The sequence below is a fragment of the Dermacentor albipictus genome, chromosome 5 (genome assembly GCF_038994185.2).
Source record: "Dermacentor albipictus isolate Rhodes 1998 colony chromosome 5, USDA_Dalb.pri_finalv2, whole genome shotgun sequence".
Lineage (NCBI taxonomy): Eukaryota > Metazoa > Arthropoda > Arachnida > Ixodida > Ixodidae > Dermacentor > Dermacentor albipictus.
In genome coordinates, this window is record NC_091825.1 from 111775188 (window position 1) to 111797100 (window position 21913).

General features: G+C 48.7%; 1 protein-coding gene and 1 long non-coding RNA gene across 2 annotated transcripts in view; one reads left to right on the plus strand and one right to left on the minus strand.

The window, feature by feature from the left end:
• The window catches only part of LOC139060041 (protein Wnt-5b-like), an 82639-nt gene extending 81072 nt beyond the window's left edge, over positions 1–1567 (minus strand). The window contains exon 1 of the mRNA XM_070538772.1: positions 672–1567. Within this exon, the coding sequence (XP_070394873.1) occupies positions 672–681 (10 nt within the window). The 5' untranslated portion in view covers positions 682–1567. The remainder of the gene's footprint in view (positions 1–671) is intronic.
• LOC135897038 (uncharacterized) overlaps positions 1–21913 on the plus strand; it is a 398744-nt gene that overhangs the window by 102520 nt on the left and 274311 nt on the right. The gene's annotated exons all lie outside the window — the stretch shown is intronic.

Here is a 21913-nt window from a genome sequence, read left to right on the forward strand (position 1 = left end):
CTGGATCGAATCTCGGCCACGGCGGCCGCATTTCGATGGGGGCGAAAACACCCGTGTACTTAGGTTTAGGTGCACGTTAAAGAACCCCAGGTGGTCTAAAGTTCCGGAGTCCCCCACTACGGCGTGCCTCATAATCAGAAAGTGGTTTTGGCACGTAAAACCCCATAATTAAAAAAAAAAATTCATTCAGTCTTTTTTCCCATGGCCTGCGCTATAAACAAGGTCGGTTAGTCTGCGAACTCTTTCATCGTGCAGCTCTGCTACCCTCGAACAAAACGTCACGCTTCCACAATGTCACGCTTCCACAGAACGACATGACAAGGAAAAGAACATCACTTACCACTGTCGTACTACGTTAGTCGTAATCGCTATTCGATCAGATGGACGACTGGAGCCAAAATGTCGGCTCGGTATCACGATAATGTTGACAACTTCGAAAGCAATCATCATCACCCATGAGGCGGTCTCGGCCTTACTCCCGAAACCACTGCGCAATGCTTCGGCGAAATCCCGCACAAAACACAAAAGAACCTTCTACGCTATCTGTGCGCGTTCATTTACTGGCGGTCTCAGCAAGCTTTTAACAATTACTCGAAATTAACTGAAGGACACCAACCATGCAAACGCGTTCGTATAGGTAGAAACCGATTGGCCACGATCTATAGACTTACCCCGAACCATGAAGTACGACACTCCAGCAAGGTCTATTCCCTCTTCCTTCCGTTTCGCGAAGGTGAGGATGGAGCCGACAGCGATGTGTCGTGAATGTCAGCGGTTGACGCTGTCACAAAGCGGTTGCCAGAGACGAAATAAAAAATAAAAAAAGAAGAGAAACCAGGAACTGTCAGACGAAAGGTGAAGCGACGGGGCCACGTCAACGGGACGGAGCCGAGGAGGTTCGCGGCGTCATCCTCCGGTGCAAACGCGCGCACAAAATGAAACAAGCCGCGGCAGCGGCACCACAAGCACACACGCGCACTTTCGAAGCCAGGAACACGCGTAAAAAAAATAATGATAATAAAAAACGAGCGCACCACAGTCGTCGTCAATTCCGAGACGTCGAAGTCAGGGACAGTGCCGCCAACACCACCGTCGGCGCTCCCCGAATTCCAGGTAGACAGGTAACCTGGACCTTGAACGAGTCACTTTTCTCTTCATCGTGCGTGTCAGTGCGTTTATGTCGTACCTCTTGTGCGTGTGTCCAAGCCTTCTCCGGCTATCTCCGGTATGAAGCAACACGAGGTGTAGCTGCCACCGTCTCGGTGGTCAACAAGACCGACGACGTGTTCGATGTCCTAAACACGGGCGTCGATCGCTGCTGCCGAGACAGCCGACAAGGATGGACGACTACGCGGTCGCAGAAGAGCAGCAGCTTTGGGTGCGCTCGTCTGCAGGCCGACGAGGAGACGAAGCCGTCGAACGTCGTCGGTTGCGACCACCACCACGACAACCAGTTAGTATAGTTGCCAACGCCGAAACTTCTCGACACATCCAGTCTGGCTGGCTTGCTGGAGGAAAAATAACGCGCCCGGAGACCGGTGGTGCTTGCGGCGTGCACCGGCCGAAGCGGCTGGTGGCTGTAGTGGTGGTGATGGTGGTGGCGGCGGCGGTCGGGCGCAGCGCCCCCCCCCCCCTTCCCGTTCCCTCATTCATAGCGGCCGCGCTCTCTCTCCACGCGACGCGGCTGATCAATCAGCGCCCGCGCGACCGCTGACGTCGCGCCTCGCGCCCCTCTCCGATTGGTCCCCCGGGGGTCGCGAAAGGTGCGCGCCCGGCGTGCTTTTCGGACGCACCGGTTCCTTCTTCGGTTGTGCGGAGAAGTTTTCGTTTTTCCCAAAGTTTACGGTGTCGCGCGCTGGCTTCTTTGGGTCCTTTTGGGGACGCTTGTAGACGAGCACCGGCTTCAAGTGACCTGTCTGACGGCAGCTATAGTGTTGGCACAGATTTTTAAACAAATGTTTTCGATGAACCGCTTTCTCATCAAGGGGCATTTTCGTTTGTTAGTTTCATTTGCGAAGATTGGCGTTAAGTGCCAGTCATTTGTCCTAGCGAGTACTTACTATATTTTACGATGAGCTTCGGGGAAAAAAGAAAGTTATGCTCCCGTAGCTCAAGCCTACATCGAAAAGTAAACAACGATGCCCTGTCACGAAGAAAACAAAGTATCTAAAAGCAGTGAAAAAACACGACGGTGTTTTGGTTTTTCTGCGCACAGCAATGATTGGTTACGGTGCATTCCAATTCACCTGTTTTGGAACGCCGCAAAGGCAAACAGTTGTCCGTGTCGTCCAACCAGACAAACACGATGAACGCCACTTCATTATAACATTCTGAAGAGCGATTACTATGGTTGTTTCTTGCAGTGATTTCATTCAGCCTTGTTCTTTCCTGTTATTGGCTTTTGTAGTTCCTTAGTCTAATCTGTTTTTTTTAGCACTATACTCGAAGGCTTTATAGTTTGAGTGCTTGCACGTTGCTTTCCCCGCCAGCCAATTTTGAAGGTTTAATTGTCTAAATATAGCATACTGCCGAGGCAGTCTCGAAAAGAGAGAAAAGACGCAGAAGAATATGAGCTTTCCTTCATTACTTCCACAGTGCAGTTATTATCCTGTACCCACCACTAAGCTGGTGCAACTTCTGTTGATACCCTGCACATAATTTCTCCCCGAAAGCGATTCAACGGGAGTATTCCACAACAGACCCGACTTCCTCTATAGAGCCGAGGCCAGGATCACCTCCTTTTGCCACAGAAACGAGATATTCAGAACACATTGCTTCGATTCGTCTTGGCGCGATCCGTCCGCTTGAGGACGCTATATACGCGACCACCGAGTTACCGGTTAATTACACTCCGGGCGAACGGGCTGGAAGTTAGCTTCCCGGGCACGACATCGTGCCGACTAACTCGCCTGATGCCGAAATAATGCGTGCGCGCGTACACAGTCTCTCTTTCGGAGCTTACGCTGGGCACCGACGGGGACTCGTTGCGCCATCCTGTGTGTACGTTTCGCTTTGTTTGTTTACAGGACTGTTTCCGCTACAGCATGCACTACAGGCACCGGCGAACGCCTTTCTCGAAGGCATACAGGCCGGGCCGGATGATTTAGGCCCTCTTCGTGCGCTTCGCCTGACAAGCCTCGCTCGCCTTATCTTATTGGCCCGCGGAGGGCGCTCAAAGTGCGCCGCCGTCTTGTCTACACTCTACGCGTTGTCCCGACTCGGTCTGCCTCGCCCTCTATCTCGCCTTCTCACTCGGTCTGCCTCAACGTTACTGGTCTGCCTCACCCTCTCTATCTAGCCTTCCCCCTCTCTCTCTTTCTTTCTCTCTCTCTCTCTCTCGAGTTCACGAACAAATTAGTGCTCGCTCGCCTCTGGCGCGCGACAGTGCATTTGCAGGGTTCGCCGTTTCAGTACCCAGGAGACTGTTTCTTTTGTTGGTGTTGATTCCGCTTTCTCCGCTTTCTTTTCCTTATTTCTTTCGTCGGTTTTCTTTACGTTCGAGCTTTGTCTAGAAGTTCGTGACTTGCCGCCCGACGGGAGTGTGGAGAAGGCCACCGTGCACGGCGCGGTCAAACTTTCGTTTTAATGAAGCGTATACGCGGTGGCGATCAGCCCGCGATTCGCGCTTCTATCAGACCTCGAGTGCTTGTGCGTGCGCGCGCGTTCTCGCTTTGCCTTCTTCGCTTGAGAGCGGCTCTCGAATGCGGCGGCATTAGCTGCACGACTTGTGAATTGGGCAGGCGGTGCGTCGGGCTCATCACGGCATCGCAGCAGACGTTACAGTCTGGTAAAATAGCCATAGATGCCGGGCCTTCTTGCCTTTAATGCAAGCAGACAGTGTATCAGAAAAAATGAAAGATCCCTTATTCACCACCGAACTGTTGCGAACTGTTACGACGGAATTGTTGGCGAAATCACTTTCCAGTAAATGGGTATGTTCGACATATATCATTAGCGAAGACGGTAGGTCAATGGCAAACAGCTGCTTATGATCGAAAGCTTTTACAGCGAAGCTGTTTATGCGAACCCTATGCCGCCGTTGTCGGACTTCGCATAAAAAGGGGTCACGTGACCTACGGGAGAGGGAAATAAGAGCTCAACAGGGGGAAAGGGGTTGGATAGACACCTTTCCCCCTGTGAGAATGCTATCTATACGCGAAGTTTATACGGTTGTCGCACGGTGAATTTTCGACGATCGAGCCAGATCGGCATCGGATTTATTTACAATTGATTCCACCTCGTCGCGAAAGAAACAACTGTAATGCTGGCGGTTTGCGGCCAACGAGCAGTGCGCAGCGAATGACTCACGGTACTACAGGAGCGCGTGGTGTTACGACTTTGCACCGCTGCACCACGATTACGACTTTGTGGTCCCGTAGCGCTCGTCACCCGTTTCGTGACAGAGCGTTGGTAGCGAAGACTCCGAGCCAGGCGTCGATGAGAATAACAAAAGGGACTTTATACACTATATACAGGTCATTATACAGGACATGAACGGGTCGGCACTGGGGCCGAGATCTCACAGCGAACGCGACTGTTCCCGCACGGCGACGTCCGGCGAAAACGAGTGACATATCTCAACCCAGTCGAGAGCGGCACTGTGCTCCCGGTGGGTCGGCGGATCCGGTTTTTCAGGCGGCGCGTCGCGGCTTTTATAATCCCCGAGGAACCATTGTCACTCAAACGGCCCAATACAAAGTCAGCACTCGGCGGTCGTCCGAGAGGTCCAACCAGCGACCGCGCTGGCCACCCGGTTCAAAGTTCGCGCGCGCGGTGACCCCTAGGCAATAGGAGATGCGGCGCCGGGCTGTCTGGCACTTGCTGACACGTTTGAACACGTTGCCCGCCGATGCTTCTCCGCAGGACACCGCTGCCTGACAGCTCAGCCTCCTGACTTGTCACGGGAGAATTTGGGCGCTCGCAGGATAAATTCTGCATCTTGCAGATTCTGAATCCGGGCTTGTGGTAATGGCACAACAGTGGCTGTCGGGGCTTCTTGCGCCAGCAACTAGTGCCGGCAGCCACGTCGATTGTCAAACCAATCCTACCAATCGTCTAAACGATTGCAGCGCCCGCATCTCTAGTAGTGGGCCTTGCGGCCAATTTACGGAGCTTTGGAATAATGGTTCCGCACATTAAGCGGCGGAGCAACTTGCAAGCGAAAGAAAGCACGGCAAAACATAAACAGAAACTTCACGCGCAAAAAAAGAAAGAAAGAAAGAACGAAACTTAATTTGCAGAAAGGAATTCGTTGCCCTTAAAACGGCGGGGTAACGCCGTGTGGTCGGGCCCCTATTCCAAGGTACCGCTGGCCCTCGCCTTCCTTTCTGCCCTCTGAACCAGCCTTAGCTGGTCCCCGAGGGCCAGCGGGGACCAGGGGTTGCGTTGTATGCCTTCTCTTATAGTAAGGCGATGGCTATCTCTTCGGTTTCTATGATGGTTGCTAGGGAAACCGATGCACAGGCCGTGATTTTACCTTTACCGTTTGCAACTGCCACCACATTCTTTGCGTTGGCCCGATATGGTGAAGCATTAGTGTCCAAGTACTTTGTTGCTTTGTCTATACGTATTCTGCCCCAGCCTTTCTCCTTCCTGCGTGTAATGTCGAATCCATGCTTCGTGGTATTGGTGATACCCCATGCAAATATCTGATCTGGCAGAGTGGTACCTTAGTGTTTTGGTGTACTTGTATGCATTCTCCAAGGCCGACTCTTTGAAGAAGAGCTCTGCCGCCTGTCGTTTGCGCCAGCCGACTCCTCTGCGCTATAAGTTGGGCCTCAGCCAGCTCATGAAATGTATTGTGGAGGCCGAGTGATAGAAGCTTCTCAGTTGAAGTGTTGCGTGTCAGCCTCGGGGCTGTCTTATATGCCGTCCTTATTATTTTATCAGGCTTTTCTTCCTCCTCCCTATTCATGGCATGCTAAGGTAGTACATTAGTCTGCTAATGACCAAGCTCTTCAACAGTCTGAGGGTGTCTTTTTCCCCCATTCCTGTCCGATTATGAGCCACACGGCCTATCATCCGATTAGTCGGTTGCGTTGTTTTCCTGATCGTGTTTAAAGTGTGGAGACATCTCACATTCGATTGCAGACCCATCCCCAACACGCTTACTATTGACCTCTCACGAATAATTTTCCCTTGCAGCCTGATCTCGAGTTTGAGTCTCGGGTCAGTTCTTTGTTTCTTGTTTTTTTTTGTGTGTGTGTGTGAGAGAGAGAGAGACGAATGAGCTCTGATTTCGCCGCCGAGCATTGGAGTCCTCTTTGTTGGGTGTATTTTTCTATTGTATTGGCTGCCCGTTGAAGCTTCTCTTACTTCGTTCCCAAGTTGCCCTTGGTTATCCAGATTGTTATATCATCCGCTTATAAGAATGACGGATGTCGGGAATTTCTTGGAGTTTTTTAGCTGGTCCAACCATGGCTATCTTCAGTGTAGGCGAGATTACCGCACCTTGTGGCGTTCCTTTGTTAGGAGGATGGATGACTTGAAATTCATCCTACTTTGATAACTCCTGTTCTCTGGTAGGAAGCCTCGGATGTATTGGTACGTCCTTTGACCACAGCTGGTCTCTGCTAGTCCATCCAGTATCCCTTCGCGACTTACCTTGTCAAATGCCACTTTTATGTCGACAGCCATGATAATGCGTTCTCCTGACTTGGGGACATTGGCTAACACTTCCTCTTTTAAAATCAGGAGTATGTCCTGTGTTGAAAGATGTGGTCTGAAGCCAAACATGGTGTCTGGCATCAAGTTGTTTTCCTCAAGATGACGTTGGAGTCTAGTGTTCACTAATCTTTCGAACACCTTTCCTAGACATGATGTAAGAGAGATGGGCCTAAGGTTTTCCGAGCCCCCCACTACAGCATGCCTCATAAGCAGATCTTGGTTTTGGCACATGAGTCTACCTGATCTAATTTCTTTTTAATTTTTTTCAATTCAGAAATAATAATTTGACGCCTACTGATCACTTTCTTGCTATACTATCTTCAGTGGTCATCTACGCCGAGAAGCCATGAGTTCTAGGGCCAATAAAGCAGGCGAAATTACAAGCGAGCAAGGAGATGGGTATACGAATTCTGAAGCATCTGATAGAGTCAATGCGCGTCATTATGGAGCCGCTGGAGCCGCTTTTCGCAACTCGTTACACACACACACACACACACACACACACACACACACACACACGCATATATATATATATATATATATATATATATATATATTGTTCAACTGCCAGACTTCGTCTAGTCCAATCCAACTTCTTCGTTCCCTTCACCGTAACTATATATATATATATATATATATATATATATATATATATATATATATATATATATATATATATATATATATATATATATATATATATATATATATATATTTTTAGATCTCACGAAGCCTCTCTTGGCATCTGTGCTGCACCCTCATGGAGGAAGCCCAATCACTATCTCTTTCTTTGCGCATTTGCCTGAAAATTTACTTGAACTACGTACAATGACCGCAGCAAGGACCTGGAACCCGGTGGTGGATTCCCAGGTGACATTTCCGAATGTTTATCAACAGAATGCTGAGCTTGTCTTCCCCATTGCGCATCCGTCTTCTACGTCATCATCTTCTACGTCACCCCCAACACGCCTTTACGACCTCATTCCCCCTCCCCTGTGCAGAGTAGCAGCCTATATAGAGCACGCTGGCTCAGGCCGTGACCTCTCTGCCTTCTTTCAAATAAATTATCTCTCTCTATGTCTTCCCCAGTGTTCCCTGCCGCTTAGTCGAAGCGCTTGTGTGCCTGAACTTCAGTGCGAGGAGGTGCGTTTGCGTTGATTGTGTGCAATGTTTTACTTCGGCGTCAGGGGTTGAAGCGACGTTTCATGATTAGCGGAGAGAGACTTGTAGGAGGAGGCGCAGAGGAATGCGCGCGCATGTATGCTGTTGCACGCGAGCGCAACCAGACGCCTTCATTTCGCCAATTGCTCAGACGATGAAACGACGGAAGTTGCATACGATGGGATTCACTCCATTAACGCGACACTCCACTCGACAATTATGCAAGAGATGAAGGGTAAGAAACTGTCCCACATTTGTTAGATTGAGAGCCAGTGTTCTTCAGTAAGACCATGCAACAAAACTACATAGAATTTAAAAATCTATACGAAGAGACTAGGAGTATGCTGATTGCTGCGTCACCTATAGATAACAAAAACAACTATAAGACTCTGCTTTCACAGCACCGCAAAAAAAAAAATTAAAGCAGAAATGCATAAATAATTTCGAATCAATCCTTTTCTTCATCAAGATTTTTCATATTGAGTACTCTGTAGGGCATCTACGGGACTTCTTGTCATATCAGAACGTCGTGCTTTTTTTCCGTTCACCACCCTGTGTAAGCGCCTTTAATAAGAACGTCCCGAAGAAATGTAGTTCCTGGGTTTTACATGCCAAAGCCTCGATATGAGTATAAGTCACGCCGTAATGGAGGACTCCAGATTAATTCTGAGTGCGTGGAGTCCTTTAACATGCACTTAAATCTAAGTACACGAGCGTTTCTGCATTTCACTCTCATATAAATGCGGCCGCCGTGGCCGAGATTCAACTCGAGACCTCGAGCCCAGCAACGCAACGTCATAGTCACTATAGGTGTATGCTACCGTGCATGGCGGGTCTGGAAACGCACTTCCTACTTAAAAAAAAAAATAAGTTCTCTCTACGCTCTTTCCGAGCTATTTCTCCTACACCATCGCAAAGTAGGAAACCAAACGCATTCATCTGGTTAACCTCCATGCCTGTCCTCTTTCTCTCCCAGTGAAAACCTTTTACCCGGCGATACATGACGGTACATCGAAGCGAAGTTTTATTTTCTGGCTCACTGGTGGCACTCCAATCAATCAATCAATCAATCAATCAATCAATCAATCAATCAATCAATCAATCAATCAATCAATCAATCAATCAAGGCCGCACTCAAAGCATGTCCGGAGTTTCAAGTGGAGCCTGTGCCGTAACTTGCAGCGCCTGCGTGCTCGTCATTTGGGACGTGTGCGCGAATTTCACGCGTGACGATGACCGCCATCTTTCTTTGGCGCCCCATATATTGCGCGCGCTGAGTGCACTCTTCGAAGACATTTGGAATTTTGGCTTAGCGCCTACAGGCGAGAACAATAGAAGGCACGGGAACACACATGCACGGCGGATCCAATGGCGTGTACCAACAAGTCTGCGTTAAACCAACGTTTTGGGTTACAACACTGGAAGACACAAATGTAGCTCCGTTCGCTCTGCGATCCCTTGTACATTGTAATGCGCATTGGCTTAAATCGCTTTTTATAACTGACTCTAAAGGAATTATACGTAAGGTAGTCATCGCAGATATAAAGCTTGATCCATCCGGAAATGGATGCAAGTGGTTTAAGCAAATTCTTGCGGTAAGTTTTACTAAAAATGAAAATTAACAATAATTTTACCTCGGCAGTCGTGTCACCCCAGGCGACGACAAGTGCCCGTGAAGTGAGTTTCGAATACAGCAAGTTGGACAAAGTATCACGACGTAGCATCAACATGCCAGCTTACCACGCGATGTTGCACCTTCATCTATGCGTTTAGTCACAGTATATATATCCCTTTTACTACAAGGAACATAATGAATGAATAAGTGAATGCAACTTTATTTGAAACGGCTTGAAGAGCCACCTCCAGCTTTTAACCGGTGTACTTCAACAAGGTATCAGCATTTTTTTTTCGGCATTAGTAACATGCCAGTCGGTAATAAGAACCGACTTGAAAAGCGATTATGTCCCCGATCTGTTTTCGGATCTCAACAGGATATACAGGAGAGAGTAGCAGCTGCGACACTAAACAAGTTATCTCTCAAGCGTAGCCTCGGTGTCCACCTGAGGATAGAGGGAGGCTCTTATGCAGCCCGATGCGATCCCGTAAGCCGAGGGGCGCGAAGGTGCATAGCCCTCTCTGAGCGGAGTGTATACGTGCCTCGATCGGTGGCGTGGCACTCGCGCAGTCCGTCATTAGGCCTATTAAGGACTCGCGGAGATAACCGAGTTTGTTCTTCGCTGGCTCCTCGCAGAAACACGCCGACGAATGCACAACGCACGCGAACAGAGGCACACGTACACGTACACACACGCACACACAAGCTCACACAATGGCAGACACATGCACAGCGGGCCTCGCATCCAGCGTCCACTGTCCGTGCCACCTTCTCTCCCCAGTTCCTCTCTCTCCCTCTCTCTCTCTCCCGACGCAGCACTTCTGCAGTGGACGCCGCGTGCCCTGCCACACTTAATACCGTGCAATGTTGTCAAAGCTGTTAATGGCGTTAACCGTGCAACGGGGCACGAGTTCGCGGATCCATTCGCGCTTAATTCTTTCTGGTTCGTGATTGGTTTGATGTCGTGGAAATCACTTCGGGCGGAGGGAGGTCGTGGTTGTGGCTCAGGCGGACGACAAGCAGACGTGTTTTCTAGCGATTTGCAGTATCTCGTGATCCTGGTACTGCTGCGCTCGTTGTCAGACACCCGCGCGTGTCCAGCTCTATTACACTCGATTTCTCGATATTATGGTTTAATGCGATGGCATGGCGTAAATCTTTTCACGTCTCATTTTCGTGCACCGTTGATGTCAGGGTTCCAAATCTGGGTATGTATACGGCACATAGCGGTACAAGTTTCAAGCGAAATGCGGGTTTTCGAGTCGGCGCTTGCATCCGCGTGCTTCTCATCGTTCTTCGCTGGCAATCTCCGAGGCGAACGACAACTCAAGTTTGCCATATCATCATCCTCGGAACCGGTACAGGGCATGTTGGGTTTCGTCAGTGACCAGCGTTCCGGAGATCCGCTAACTGCGTCCAAAACACGAGCAATATCAGAAATGAAAGACACCGCTTCTTGCACAGCGTCCACAACACTGTACGGTTGTTAGCGCGTCGGCGTACAGAGCGTGGCGCACAGCCGCTAATGGAAGTCCCGTCCAACACCTGCGGCGCGCCGCCGCCGCCGCGGACTACCCTCTTCACTCCACCGTGCTTGTATGTTTGTGCGTGCTTGTGTGTGTGTGCGTGTGTGTGCGTGTCGGCCCGCGGCGCTGCCCTTCCAAGAGGCGGCGCCAATTGGGCCACAGGTGAGACACAAAGGGCGCCATTGTGGGGCCAAGCGCCTCGCCTGGCTCGAGGAGTCCGCCAGAGATGCGGACAGCTTTTGCGCGCACGCACGCATACAGGGCGGCCCTGTATAGTCTTTATACAGCGCGCGAAGCCTCGCAAAAGAGGCGGTGCCGCTCGTTTGTGAAGTGTGCAACACTCGCCCCCACTTCGCCTCAGCCGTGGCGCTATAAAGCCGTGGCTGTCTGCCGCCACGAGAGGTCTTATCTCACGGCGGCCCGCTCCGCAAAGCGTTAACGGAGTTGCGCGGACGCGAACTATAGAAGGCCATATTTCCGCTGCTTGGCTCTCTCTCTCTCTCTCTCTCTCTCTCTCTCTATATATATATATATATATATATATATATATATATATATATATATATATATATATATAGAGAGAGAGAGAGAGAGAGAGAGTGTATTATATATATATATATATATATATATATATATATATATATATATATATATATATATATATATATATATACGTACTGCACTCCTGCCTCTCTCTCTCGCTCTCTCTCTCTCTCTCTCTCTCTCTATATATATATATATATATATATATATATATATATATATATATATATATATATATATATATATATATATGTACTGCACTCCTCCCTCGTGCTTTCTTGGTGCTGAGCTGTGAAAGGCATGTCATTAGTATCTTAGGCTGCATCGTTTCGTTCCACAGAGCTCAGGCCCGTAGCTGTTCGTTTTGTGCGCAGTGTGCAAGTGCTACGGAAAACGTTTGGGGCTATAGGGACTCGCTACAGGCGTGTACGTCACACCCAGAAAAACAAACTTTGTGCGGGGATGGCGTCGTCTTTTACCGTTTTCGCTACCGCTTGCTGTTGCGCCTACTTGTTCAAACTCCGTTTCCGCTATATTCAGGATATACCCTGAAAATAGCGGAAACGGAGTTACAGCTGTCACAGATCAGAGGGAAATGTATTTGAAATGATGTCTCAAGGCCTTTTTAGAGGTCGTGAGGGAAATGGCTTGGCACAGTTTACTAATGAAGGGATGGCAGAGAGGATATAACAAAGAAGATAACTATTTCTCTCTCTTACTATATATAAGAGTTGCCGTATATTTGGCACCCGGCGCCGCACACCGGCACTGTTATGGGACGAAGTTGGGAACGTAACGAAGAAAAGCAAACTAAAGAAAAGTCACCGAACCGCGGAAATATTAATTTTACACATAACTACAGTACGAAAACAAAACGTGTCAGCCCGGACACATCTGTCGTCCGTCGCTCTCGTTGTTGAACTGTTTCAGTGACAGACGTATACTCGTTGAGAGAGGCAGTGAGGCAACTTGCAAGTGTTTGCAACTCCATCGCTGAACACCCACCGAATTACAGGGCTAGTACAAGCGGCCCTGGCCCGGCCAGATGCCTGGCTTTTCGGGGACGCGTTGCTTGGGAGGGGTTTTGCAGGGACCGCTAGGCGGCTGCGCGAAAACTAAAACAAGCGAAACACGCGCCACATGACTCTTTGAACACCAGCGCTGAATGGGGCCACCTCGCGACCCCATCGCTGCCATATTTCCTAGTTTCCCAAACTTTCATACAAGATGCTGGTCATGTACTGTGTGCATGGTTTCGTATTTTATCAAACGCCTCCTTTCTGTAATGCCATTGCGCCCTAAAAATGTCATCATTAAAGAATAAAGAATAAATTGACTAATAAGTTGAATGACTAAGTTGAAAGGAAGTGATGAGCAGTAGTCGAACAAGAAGTGTCACTGGAGCCAAAGTTTCGACTAAGGGACTTTTCTTTTTTCGACAAGGCAGCAACCGCTTTCCTTAGCAGCGTTTTTACTTAGGCAATAACTCACGCACCCCGAACCCTCGATGAGGGAGGACCAGGAGAATAAGCCTGCGCGTACAGTGTGGGGCAACTGATGTCAATGCATAGCAGAACAAGGAAGGTAGCTCGAGCCAACGTTTCGAAAAGAGGACTTGTCGAAAGATCGAGGTGAGATGTCAACGGTACGAAGTGTAAGATTTTACCGTTCATCATCGGGTTCACGCGAGCTATACTGAGCGTAAAGGTGAGAAAGAAAGGCAGAAAATACGAGGAAGCTATATACTAATAATATTGACGATTATGATGTCAACATGAAGGGAGCTCATGAGCACTGGTAAACTGAAGATCGTAATCACAGAGGGAGAGATTAAACAATGGAGAATAAAGACAGGGAGATTAACCGCAGGACATCTGCATGACTACCGTGCTCTGGGTATAGAAATGAGGGTTGGTGTCACAGGCGTGTTCACCTATATAATGCTACTTCTCGAAAAGTCTATAACGGTTTTCGTCGCATAGCGACCACGTCCTCAGGTAGGGTCACGCCCTCCAGCTGAGCGCTTCACTAAGCAACGGCCGGTTTATATAGTTCAGTCGCACCAAGGAGACCCGGGCTCTGTGACTCTGTCTCTGTTTCAAGTAGTTAGGAACCTGTTAACAGCGGTGAACTACGGCACGTGGCATACCACCGTGCTGTAAGCCGCAGCTTGAGAAGCTGTATTGGCTCAATGAGATCCGGGGTGCCACGCACTCTGAATGATGGGTCTAGCGGAGCCGACGACCTCCGTCGTGACGCTTAGTTTGCCGTCAATGCTGTATTTCTGCAGACGGAAAACAGTGCAGAGATGAAGCTTTATTCCCAACGCGCAATGTCGTTGGAACGCCCTTCTTTTGCGATAATGAGAGAGAAGTGATGAACCGTCAAGGTAGGAAAGATGGCCACAAGAGGTCTACCTTGCTTCGCTGCGCGGATGGAAAGAGAAAAACAAATCTGAAAAAAACAAGAAGACAGAAAAGAATTGGCAGAGAAACGTAAATCGGTGTGCTAAAATCAAACTCGACGCGCGTTACGTAGGCGCGTGTAACGCATGAACTGATCTATCACGTTAGTACGTTTCTTCTTCTTAGGCATCCGCTGTGGCCACTCTTCGGATACCTTGATTTTAACAATGCACGGCACCCCCCCCCCACCACACCCTCCACCCCTTCAGGCTTCGCACATAGAACTTGCCTCTCGGTAATGAAGCAAAGGCAAATTCAAAGCAGCTGTGCTATTCTTTGTCAAAACCCTGCAAGTGTCACAGGTGAGGCTGTGGCACCATTGCAACGAGAGAACGATTGGGCCTGTGATAAAAGCGACAGCGATCCACTCGCGATACACAGCAGAGCTTACTTCCCACAGTAAGTACATGCATAATACTTAGCTTAAAGCCAGGGGCCTGGGAATGCAGGCGAGTGTTCGCGAAAGTTTTTGACTATTAGTAGGCTAATGGGCCTCGCGTACTACCAGGCAAGGTTAAACTGCGGCGTTCGTTTTTGAAAGCGGGGTCACAGGCGTATAGACGCATCTCCCGTTGGCCTCTCTCGCGAGCAGATCGGACGCCGTCGTTTTTGCGATGAGAATACTTGACAATACCCGTACAGCTCGACCACTTCTGCACCTAACACTGTTTGACAACACACTGTACGGATAGTTACAGATGGAGAAGAGCACAACGGTGTTTTTTTCAACATTACCAACATTTCTTAAACGTTGACTGTGGCATATAACGCAAATCAACTCATTGAGCTTGATTACTCGAAGAAACGGGCTTTACTTACACTGGAACTCAAACTACATAATAGAAAATTAACTAAATTTTACGAAACAACTTTTCAAATTAATTAATTTAGCGCACATATTGTAATATACGAATTTAACCCAAAGATCTCGCGACGCACGTCCACGTGGGACGAATTTCGAAACTAGCACCAGTTTTGAGACAAGCGCTGTCAAACTTTCATTAAGAGGGCACTGTTGTTCCGCTTACTTTTTTACCAAAAAAAAAAACCTTGTTATACACTGAAGCTGAAAAATTACTGGTCCACCGATGCGTTTTATCGCAAACTGTGGAATCGTATATCTCGAAACTAGTGCCATGCTCGGAGTTCGTTCTAAATAGATATGACGTTCGAAGTGACCGGCTACAATTCGTGAATTGCAACAGGCGCTGTCAGGTAATTTGTTATATATTAACGAAATTTTGTTAATTAGTTAACTATTCATTTTGATGTCCCGTGCAAGTAATATCCACCTCTAAAGGTAATCTGGGTCAGGAAGTTTTATTTTGCTAAATGGTACGGGTGATTTTTACAAATTCAGTTAACGATAACAAAAAAAAGCATAAAGAAATACCACTCCGTATATGTGCTCGAAGAACGGAAGGAGAGTTGGCGACTCCTCCATGTGGCGAGTAAACGCTTGCCTCAGGAGTACTTGTACACCTTCCGAAAAAGTGCGTTCGCTGAGAGTATACGTATGCCCATATGAGATTAAAATAACTCTCAAAATGGGGGTCAAGTATAGGATAAGCGTTTCCTTTCGTTTAAAAGAGTGGCTAGCACTCTATCCCTTTGTCCATATAGAGTCCGTGGGCACCCACTAGAAAAAAAAAACTGCAAAATGCGGTCTGATGTCCCTTAACCTATCATTTGCGCACCTTAACGGGATGACGGCACTCTTTGTCACGCCATCCTATTGTGGTCAACAGATCTAGCCCGGTCAAAGACCGCGCGAACTCAGATAACTTGTCCTTTATTTCCGTATTATTAAAGAACTCTAATTTAAAAAAAAAATGGCCAGATGCGTCTAATGCGACTCCCGCGAAACGCGTGGGACGAACAAGAGTGCGATTTTTTTTTTTTTTCCAGTAAGCTATAGTGCGAAAAGTAGGAGGATCCCCACCAACACCACGCAGCAGGATTTGAGCGGCAGCGCTAACGACATCCGCCTCTGAGTTAAACAAAAAAAAAAGGATGCAAGAAGTGCGAAGTGGAGATGCTGCTCCGGGTGGAAATAAAGCAGGGCGTTGTTCGGTTTGAATGAGCCCTTCTTTTTTGAGCCGTTTCCTCTCTCTCTCTCGCTCTCTCTCTCTCTCTCTCTCTCGTCTTTTAAACGACCTATCTCGCCAGAATCCACGCCTGCGAGGTCCTCGATGCAGCAGAGCTTCTTTTAAGCGGCGCCGAACTCAGCAAGTGCGTGCATTGCACCTACGCGCGACCCGTCGCGTGGGAGTGTGAATGCGCGAATTGAGCCAATACTCACGCCAGGTGTAGCGTCGGCCCGACACCTGACACTGCGAACGTGCTTAGCCTGTAAGAAGTGAAAAAAAAAGGAAAGAAAGAAAGTGAGATGAATCCTGCCCGAGTAGGAGGCAGGGAGCTTTGACTCGCGACTTGTCTTTTCTCTGCATTTTTCTTCATTTCATCGCCGCTCCCATTGTGCTGTGTACGCCCTGCTGCATTTTGTTGTCGCTGTTTTTTGTGCTTTATTATTTCTTCAAGTTATCGCTTATGTTGCCGGGACGTTGAACTGATCTTTTTCTCTTGCGCCTGTTGCTGCCTCGTTTCATGAAATTTAGAGAAGTACCAGTAGCATTGCACGTCATCTCCGTTCCATTTCTGTTTAGCTATGGTGGGCTGCACATATTTCTAGCAAAAACAATTGAGTAAGGTTGCGTTGCACTTGGTTAGCAAATTTTTCAAATGTTTCCGTGATGAAAATGTCTGATACAAATGTATGATCCGATTCGCCCTCTGCGAATTTCTACAGCCAAGTGAGCAAGTCTCGATCGACCATTACAACAGCGAACTTGATGCGCCAAGTCTTTTAGAACATTCGTTTGAGAAATTTCCTGTTCAAGCAACTCGTCTGATTACGCGCGCTTCACTGTGTCACTGTTCAATTTCGTGACCACGTGGATTAGAGACGTATCCGCAGTTTGCTCTGAACGTCTTTGTTCTCGCTGCAAACGTTACTTTTAATTCTGCTTTTAAAGCTCGCCGAAAGCTGCCCGCATAGCACGCTTCTACTCCTTGACAATTTTTAATCGAAGAGGCTGATATTACTCGCAGGAGATAGAGGTACGTACACTCCAGTAATCAACAAATCTTTACTAAAGATTTTTGAATTTATGACTTCAGGGCACCTGTGACGATTGGTAAAATGAAGCAAGTGAGATCTCAAGGCACGTCAGCTTGGAACGAATTGTAAACCAGCGCCAGTTTCGATGTCAGCGCCTCAAACTTGCGGCAATAGACGTCATTTTTCCACATACATTTCTTTTCTTTTTTTTCGCATAGCGCATGTTTTTTTTTCTTTAAACATTCCAAGACAAGTTTAACTTGGAACATCTATGTCTTTCATCGCACAATTCGGAGAACATATCTCGATATTAGTGCCAGCCTCAGAGTTCCTTCTGAGCGCCGAGTGCTTCTGACGTCTTGCTAACCCACCGGCCCTGATTCAACATTTGCAATACGTGCTTTGAAGCAGTCAGCTAAAAATTCATTTAGTAAGATTTGGTTGCTTAGTTGATTATGGACTGTCTCTTCCGGGGATCCATCTTAAGGTGCAGAATCGTGACATATCTACCGCAGGTGAATTTGAAAATTCAGACTATTCCTTTCGTTATCCTTGCGCAAAATCTTTATTATGTTCAGCCAACTAGCCCATTGTCGCAATTTTGTTAATTCTGTACAGAGAGAGAGAGAAATAAACTTTATTTTGAGACCAGGCTTCATGAGCCCAAAGGTGGGTGGCCTCCTCAGTCCAGGTAGCCATGGCTCGCTGCCGCCGCCCGAGCCCTGTTCACCAACCGCAGCTGGCTGTCAGGGTCTTGCGTCACCAGCAGAGCCTCCCACTGGTCTTCCAATTCTTCTTCCGAGTCCGCCTCTTTCTGCATGTTATCGCCTGATGGCGATGATGATGGTTGTGCTTCTCGATTATTCTTGCATCCAAGCACCATATGGCGCAAGGTGTTGGGCGTGTCCGGCGGGCAGAACTTGCAGTCTCGCCCGTAGATGCCCGGGTACATGGCGTGCAGCGGTGTTCCGTGTGGGTACGTTCCAGCCTGTAGTCTTCTCCAGGTTACCGCTTGGTCCCTACTCATCGTCTTATGCGCGGGCGGGTAGCGACGCCTCTGCTTCCTGTAGTGCGCCAAGATATCCGAGTACTTCTTGGATATGCGTTCTTCATCCTCTTCACAGTCGTCGGTACGCGTTCTCTGCGCGTCGGAGATGGCTCGGCGTGCATGATCTCGAGCCGCGGCGTGCGCCGCCTGGTTCCCCGTGAGAGACTCGTGCCCCGGTGTCCAGAGGATTTGTGCTGCTTCTATCTTGGTGGTGTTCAAGACCTGAAGCGCTGCCTTTCCAATCCTTCCGTTCATATACCTTCGGCATGCTTCTTGCGAGTCCGTCACCACGGTAACCATGGCCTTCTTGCACGTTGCGATGGCCAGGGCTATGCCCACCTCTTCCGCTGTGCTCGCGTCCTTGGCACGTATGGATGTGGCTGTAAGTTGTTCGCCCTTCTCGTCGACCACGCTGATTGCGAATCGGTCGTTGGTACTGTACGCAGCTGCATCTGTATATCTAACGTTTTCTTCTTTGCTGTTGGTGCGTTCGAGTATGCGCTTGAGCGCCTGTGTTCTCGCCTGTCTCCTTTCCTTGTCGTACTCGGGATGCATGTTTCTGGGAATGGTACTTATGTGTAGCTTGTCTCTGATCTCGTGTGGGATACGCTGAGGTAGGTGCCTTTCATCCTCGACTTGGTAGCCCAGATCTTGCAGCAGGGCTCTTCCCGTCCTTGTCAGCTTTAGTCTCTCCAGTTGGTTGACGTTGTGCGCCTCCACGAGCTCTTCCCACGTGTTGTGGACTCCCATTTTGAGTAATTTCGCTGTGGACGTGGAGGGGGACAGACCCAAGGCAATTTTGTATGATTTTCTGATGAGGGCGTTTACTTTGTCTCGTTGACTGTTCTTCATGTCAACGTATGGGGTCCCGTACGTGACGATGCTCGTGAGCAGCGCTTGTATCATTTTCGTGCAGTCTTCTTCCTTGAGTCCGTGGCTTTTGCTCGTCACTCTTTTGATAAGGTGGGTTATTTGTTGCACTGTTCTTTGAATTTTTTCCAACTCTGCTCCCCCGGCCCCGTCCTTTTGAATCAGGAGTCCGAGGATGCGGAGCGTCGTAACCTGTGGAATCATGATGCCTCCCACCTTTACTACCGGGTCTGGTATCTGCTGCGGTTGTCGGCCTCTTGTGCGCTTCCTTAGCACCAAGAGCTCCGATTTTTCAGGTGCGCACGTCAGTCCACATGCTTCCAGGTACTTTTCCGTAGTGTCAACCGCTTCTTGCAGAGCGTCTTGCTGTTGACCTGTCGACCCTCCCGTAGTCCAGATGGTGAGGTCGTCAGCATATATTGCGTGACCAATCCCTTCTATTTGCTTCAGTTGCTTGGGTAGTGTGCTCATCGCCAGATTGAATAGCATCGGCGAAATGACGGAGCCTTGTGGCGTTCCCTTTCGCGGTATGTCGAATTTCTCAGAGCGTAAGTTGCCTATCCCCACTGTGGCTGTGCGTTCTTTCAGAAAAGCTTTGATGTAATTATATACTTTTTCACCGCAGTTATATACGTTGAGGTGCTGCAGTATGGCTTCTTGTGACACGTTGTCGAAAGCCCCTTTCACGTCAAGTGCGAGGATGGCTCTTTTGCTGTGCGTGTCCAGCTTGTCGATGACTTTTTCCTTGATTTGCAGCAACACGTCTTGCGCGGACAGGTGAGCTCGAAATCCGAACATAGTGCTTGGGACGTGTTCGTTGTCTTCGAGATAGTCGATCATGCGGTTGTGCACCATGTGCTCGTAGAGTTTTCCAGCACACGAGGTTAGGGATATAGGTCGAAGGTTCTGCACGCTGATGGGCTTGTTGGGTTTAGGTATCATGGTTACCTCGGCATGTTTCCATTCCGGTGGTACTTTACCTTGTTGCCAGCACTCGTTGATGTATTTTAAGAGCGCGTCTACAGAGGGTCCGTCAAGGTTCCGGAGTGTCTTGTTGTTTATTCTGTCGTACCCCGGCGCCGTGTTGCGGGTGAGCTTGCTCAAGGCCCTCTCGATTTCTGCTTCTGTGAAGGGCCGATCCAGTTCCATATTTGGCTTGCCTCGATACTCGTCGAAGTGCGAATCTACAGTTATGTTTCGCTCAGTACCGAGGAACTTCTCCTTCACTTCTCTGATAATGTCTTCCTCTTTCCCCGGGTGGTTGTGTATGAGTCGCTGCATTTTCTGTTTTGTGGCGTTCTTGTTCTCCTTCTTTGATAGGAGAGTCTTGAGCACCGCCCAAGTGCGCTTGCTGCTTAAGGTACCTTGAAGCTTGTTGCATGTTTCGCGCCAGTTCTTTCTTTCAAGTTGTTCAGAGTACTCTTGCGTTTCCTTGATCAGCTTAGAGATTCGAATATTGAGTTTCCGGTTGCACTTGTTACGCTGCCAGCGTTTGGCGAGACCCCTCCGCGCCTCCCACAGGTGGAGTAAGTGCGGGTCGACCACGGGGGTGATTTGCGACAGCTGGATTGTCCTCGTATGCTTCTCGGCTCTTTCCACGACTCCTCTGATCCATATTGTTATGTCGTCTATCGTCGCATTAATGGCACTCTCATCTTTGCGAAAGGCCTGCCAGTCCGTGATCTTGGCTTTTCCTATCTTCATCGTTGCTTTGTGGTGCGGAATGATCGTTTGCACTATAAAATGGTCGCTACCAAGATTCTCGTCCATGCAGCTCCACTCATACTGTTTGAGTCCGTGTACGAATGTGAGGTCGGGGCTGGTGTTTCTAGATACACTGTTGCCGATGCGCGTGGGTGTCTGTGGGTCGTTGAGTAGCGTGAGGAGGTGTTGTTGGGCTACGTTGTGCACGTCTTCTCCTTTTTTCTTTGAGGCCGCATAACCCCAGGCCACATGGGGAGCATTAAAATCTCCAACGACTATCAGCCCGTTACCCTTGCTCAGCTTCTTCACCTCTCTCATAAGCTTGTCTAGATCCTTTAGGTGGTCCTTTGGTGGGCTGTACACGTTTAACACAAAGAGGCTTTGCTGCTGTTTTTTCTCGGGTACGATTTCGACGAGGGTGTGTTCGATGCGGTGTTGGATGTCGTGTCGTTGAGCGTTGATGGCTTTCTTGGTCAGGATTGCTGTCCTCGTTTTACCGTCAGTGACGTGAGTGAGGTAACCACTGACCTTGAAGTCTTCTGCTTCGGTTTCTTGTAAGGCTATAATGTCTGGGTCAAACTGCTTGCAGAATTGTACAAGGTTGCTTCTCTTACTTCGAATAGAATGACAGTTCCATTGCCAAATTTTGAGCCGTGGGTGTTGCTTGTAGTCATCTTCCTCTTTAGATTGCCTCGCCATCTTGTTCGCTTAGGGTCTGCATCATCTTGGCTTCTCGCGCAGGGTACTTAGGTTTCTTGCGAGCATTATCTCTTTCTTCTAGCATGTGAATGCGTTGACTGAAACTTTCTCCGGATTGTGTCATTTTGGTCTGTAGAGCCTGAATCTGGTTCTCTATTTCGTTCTTGAGAGATTGGAAGCCAGTCTGTATCATCTGTGTTACCGTGTTTTGCATAACCTGCGTTACTGTGGACAGTGTGGTTTCCACCATGATGGTCACGTTGGCGTTGATGCGGTCTTCAAGTGTCTTGAGGTCGTTCTGGGTTATCACCGCTTGGTTCGACAGTGTGGATGGCTCTGGTCTGTTGACTTGTTGACTTGTTGTTGATGACTCTGTTGGTGATGGTGGTGGGGGTGGGGATGAAGGCCGCGGTAGGGGTGTTTGCGATTGCTGGGTCTGTTCTCTCCGTAGTTGTTCTATTTCTCGCATCAGGTACTCGAGCTGTTTTTCTGTGC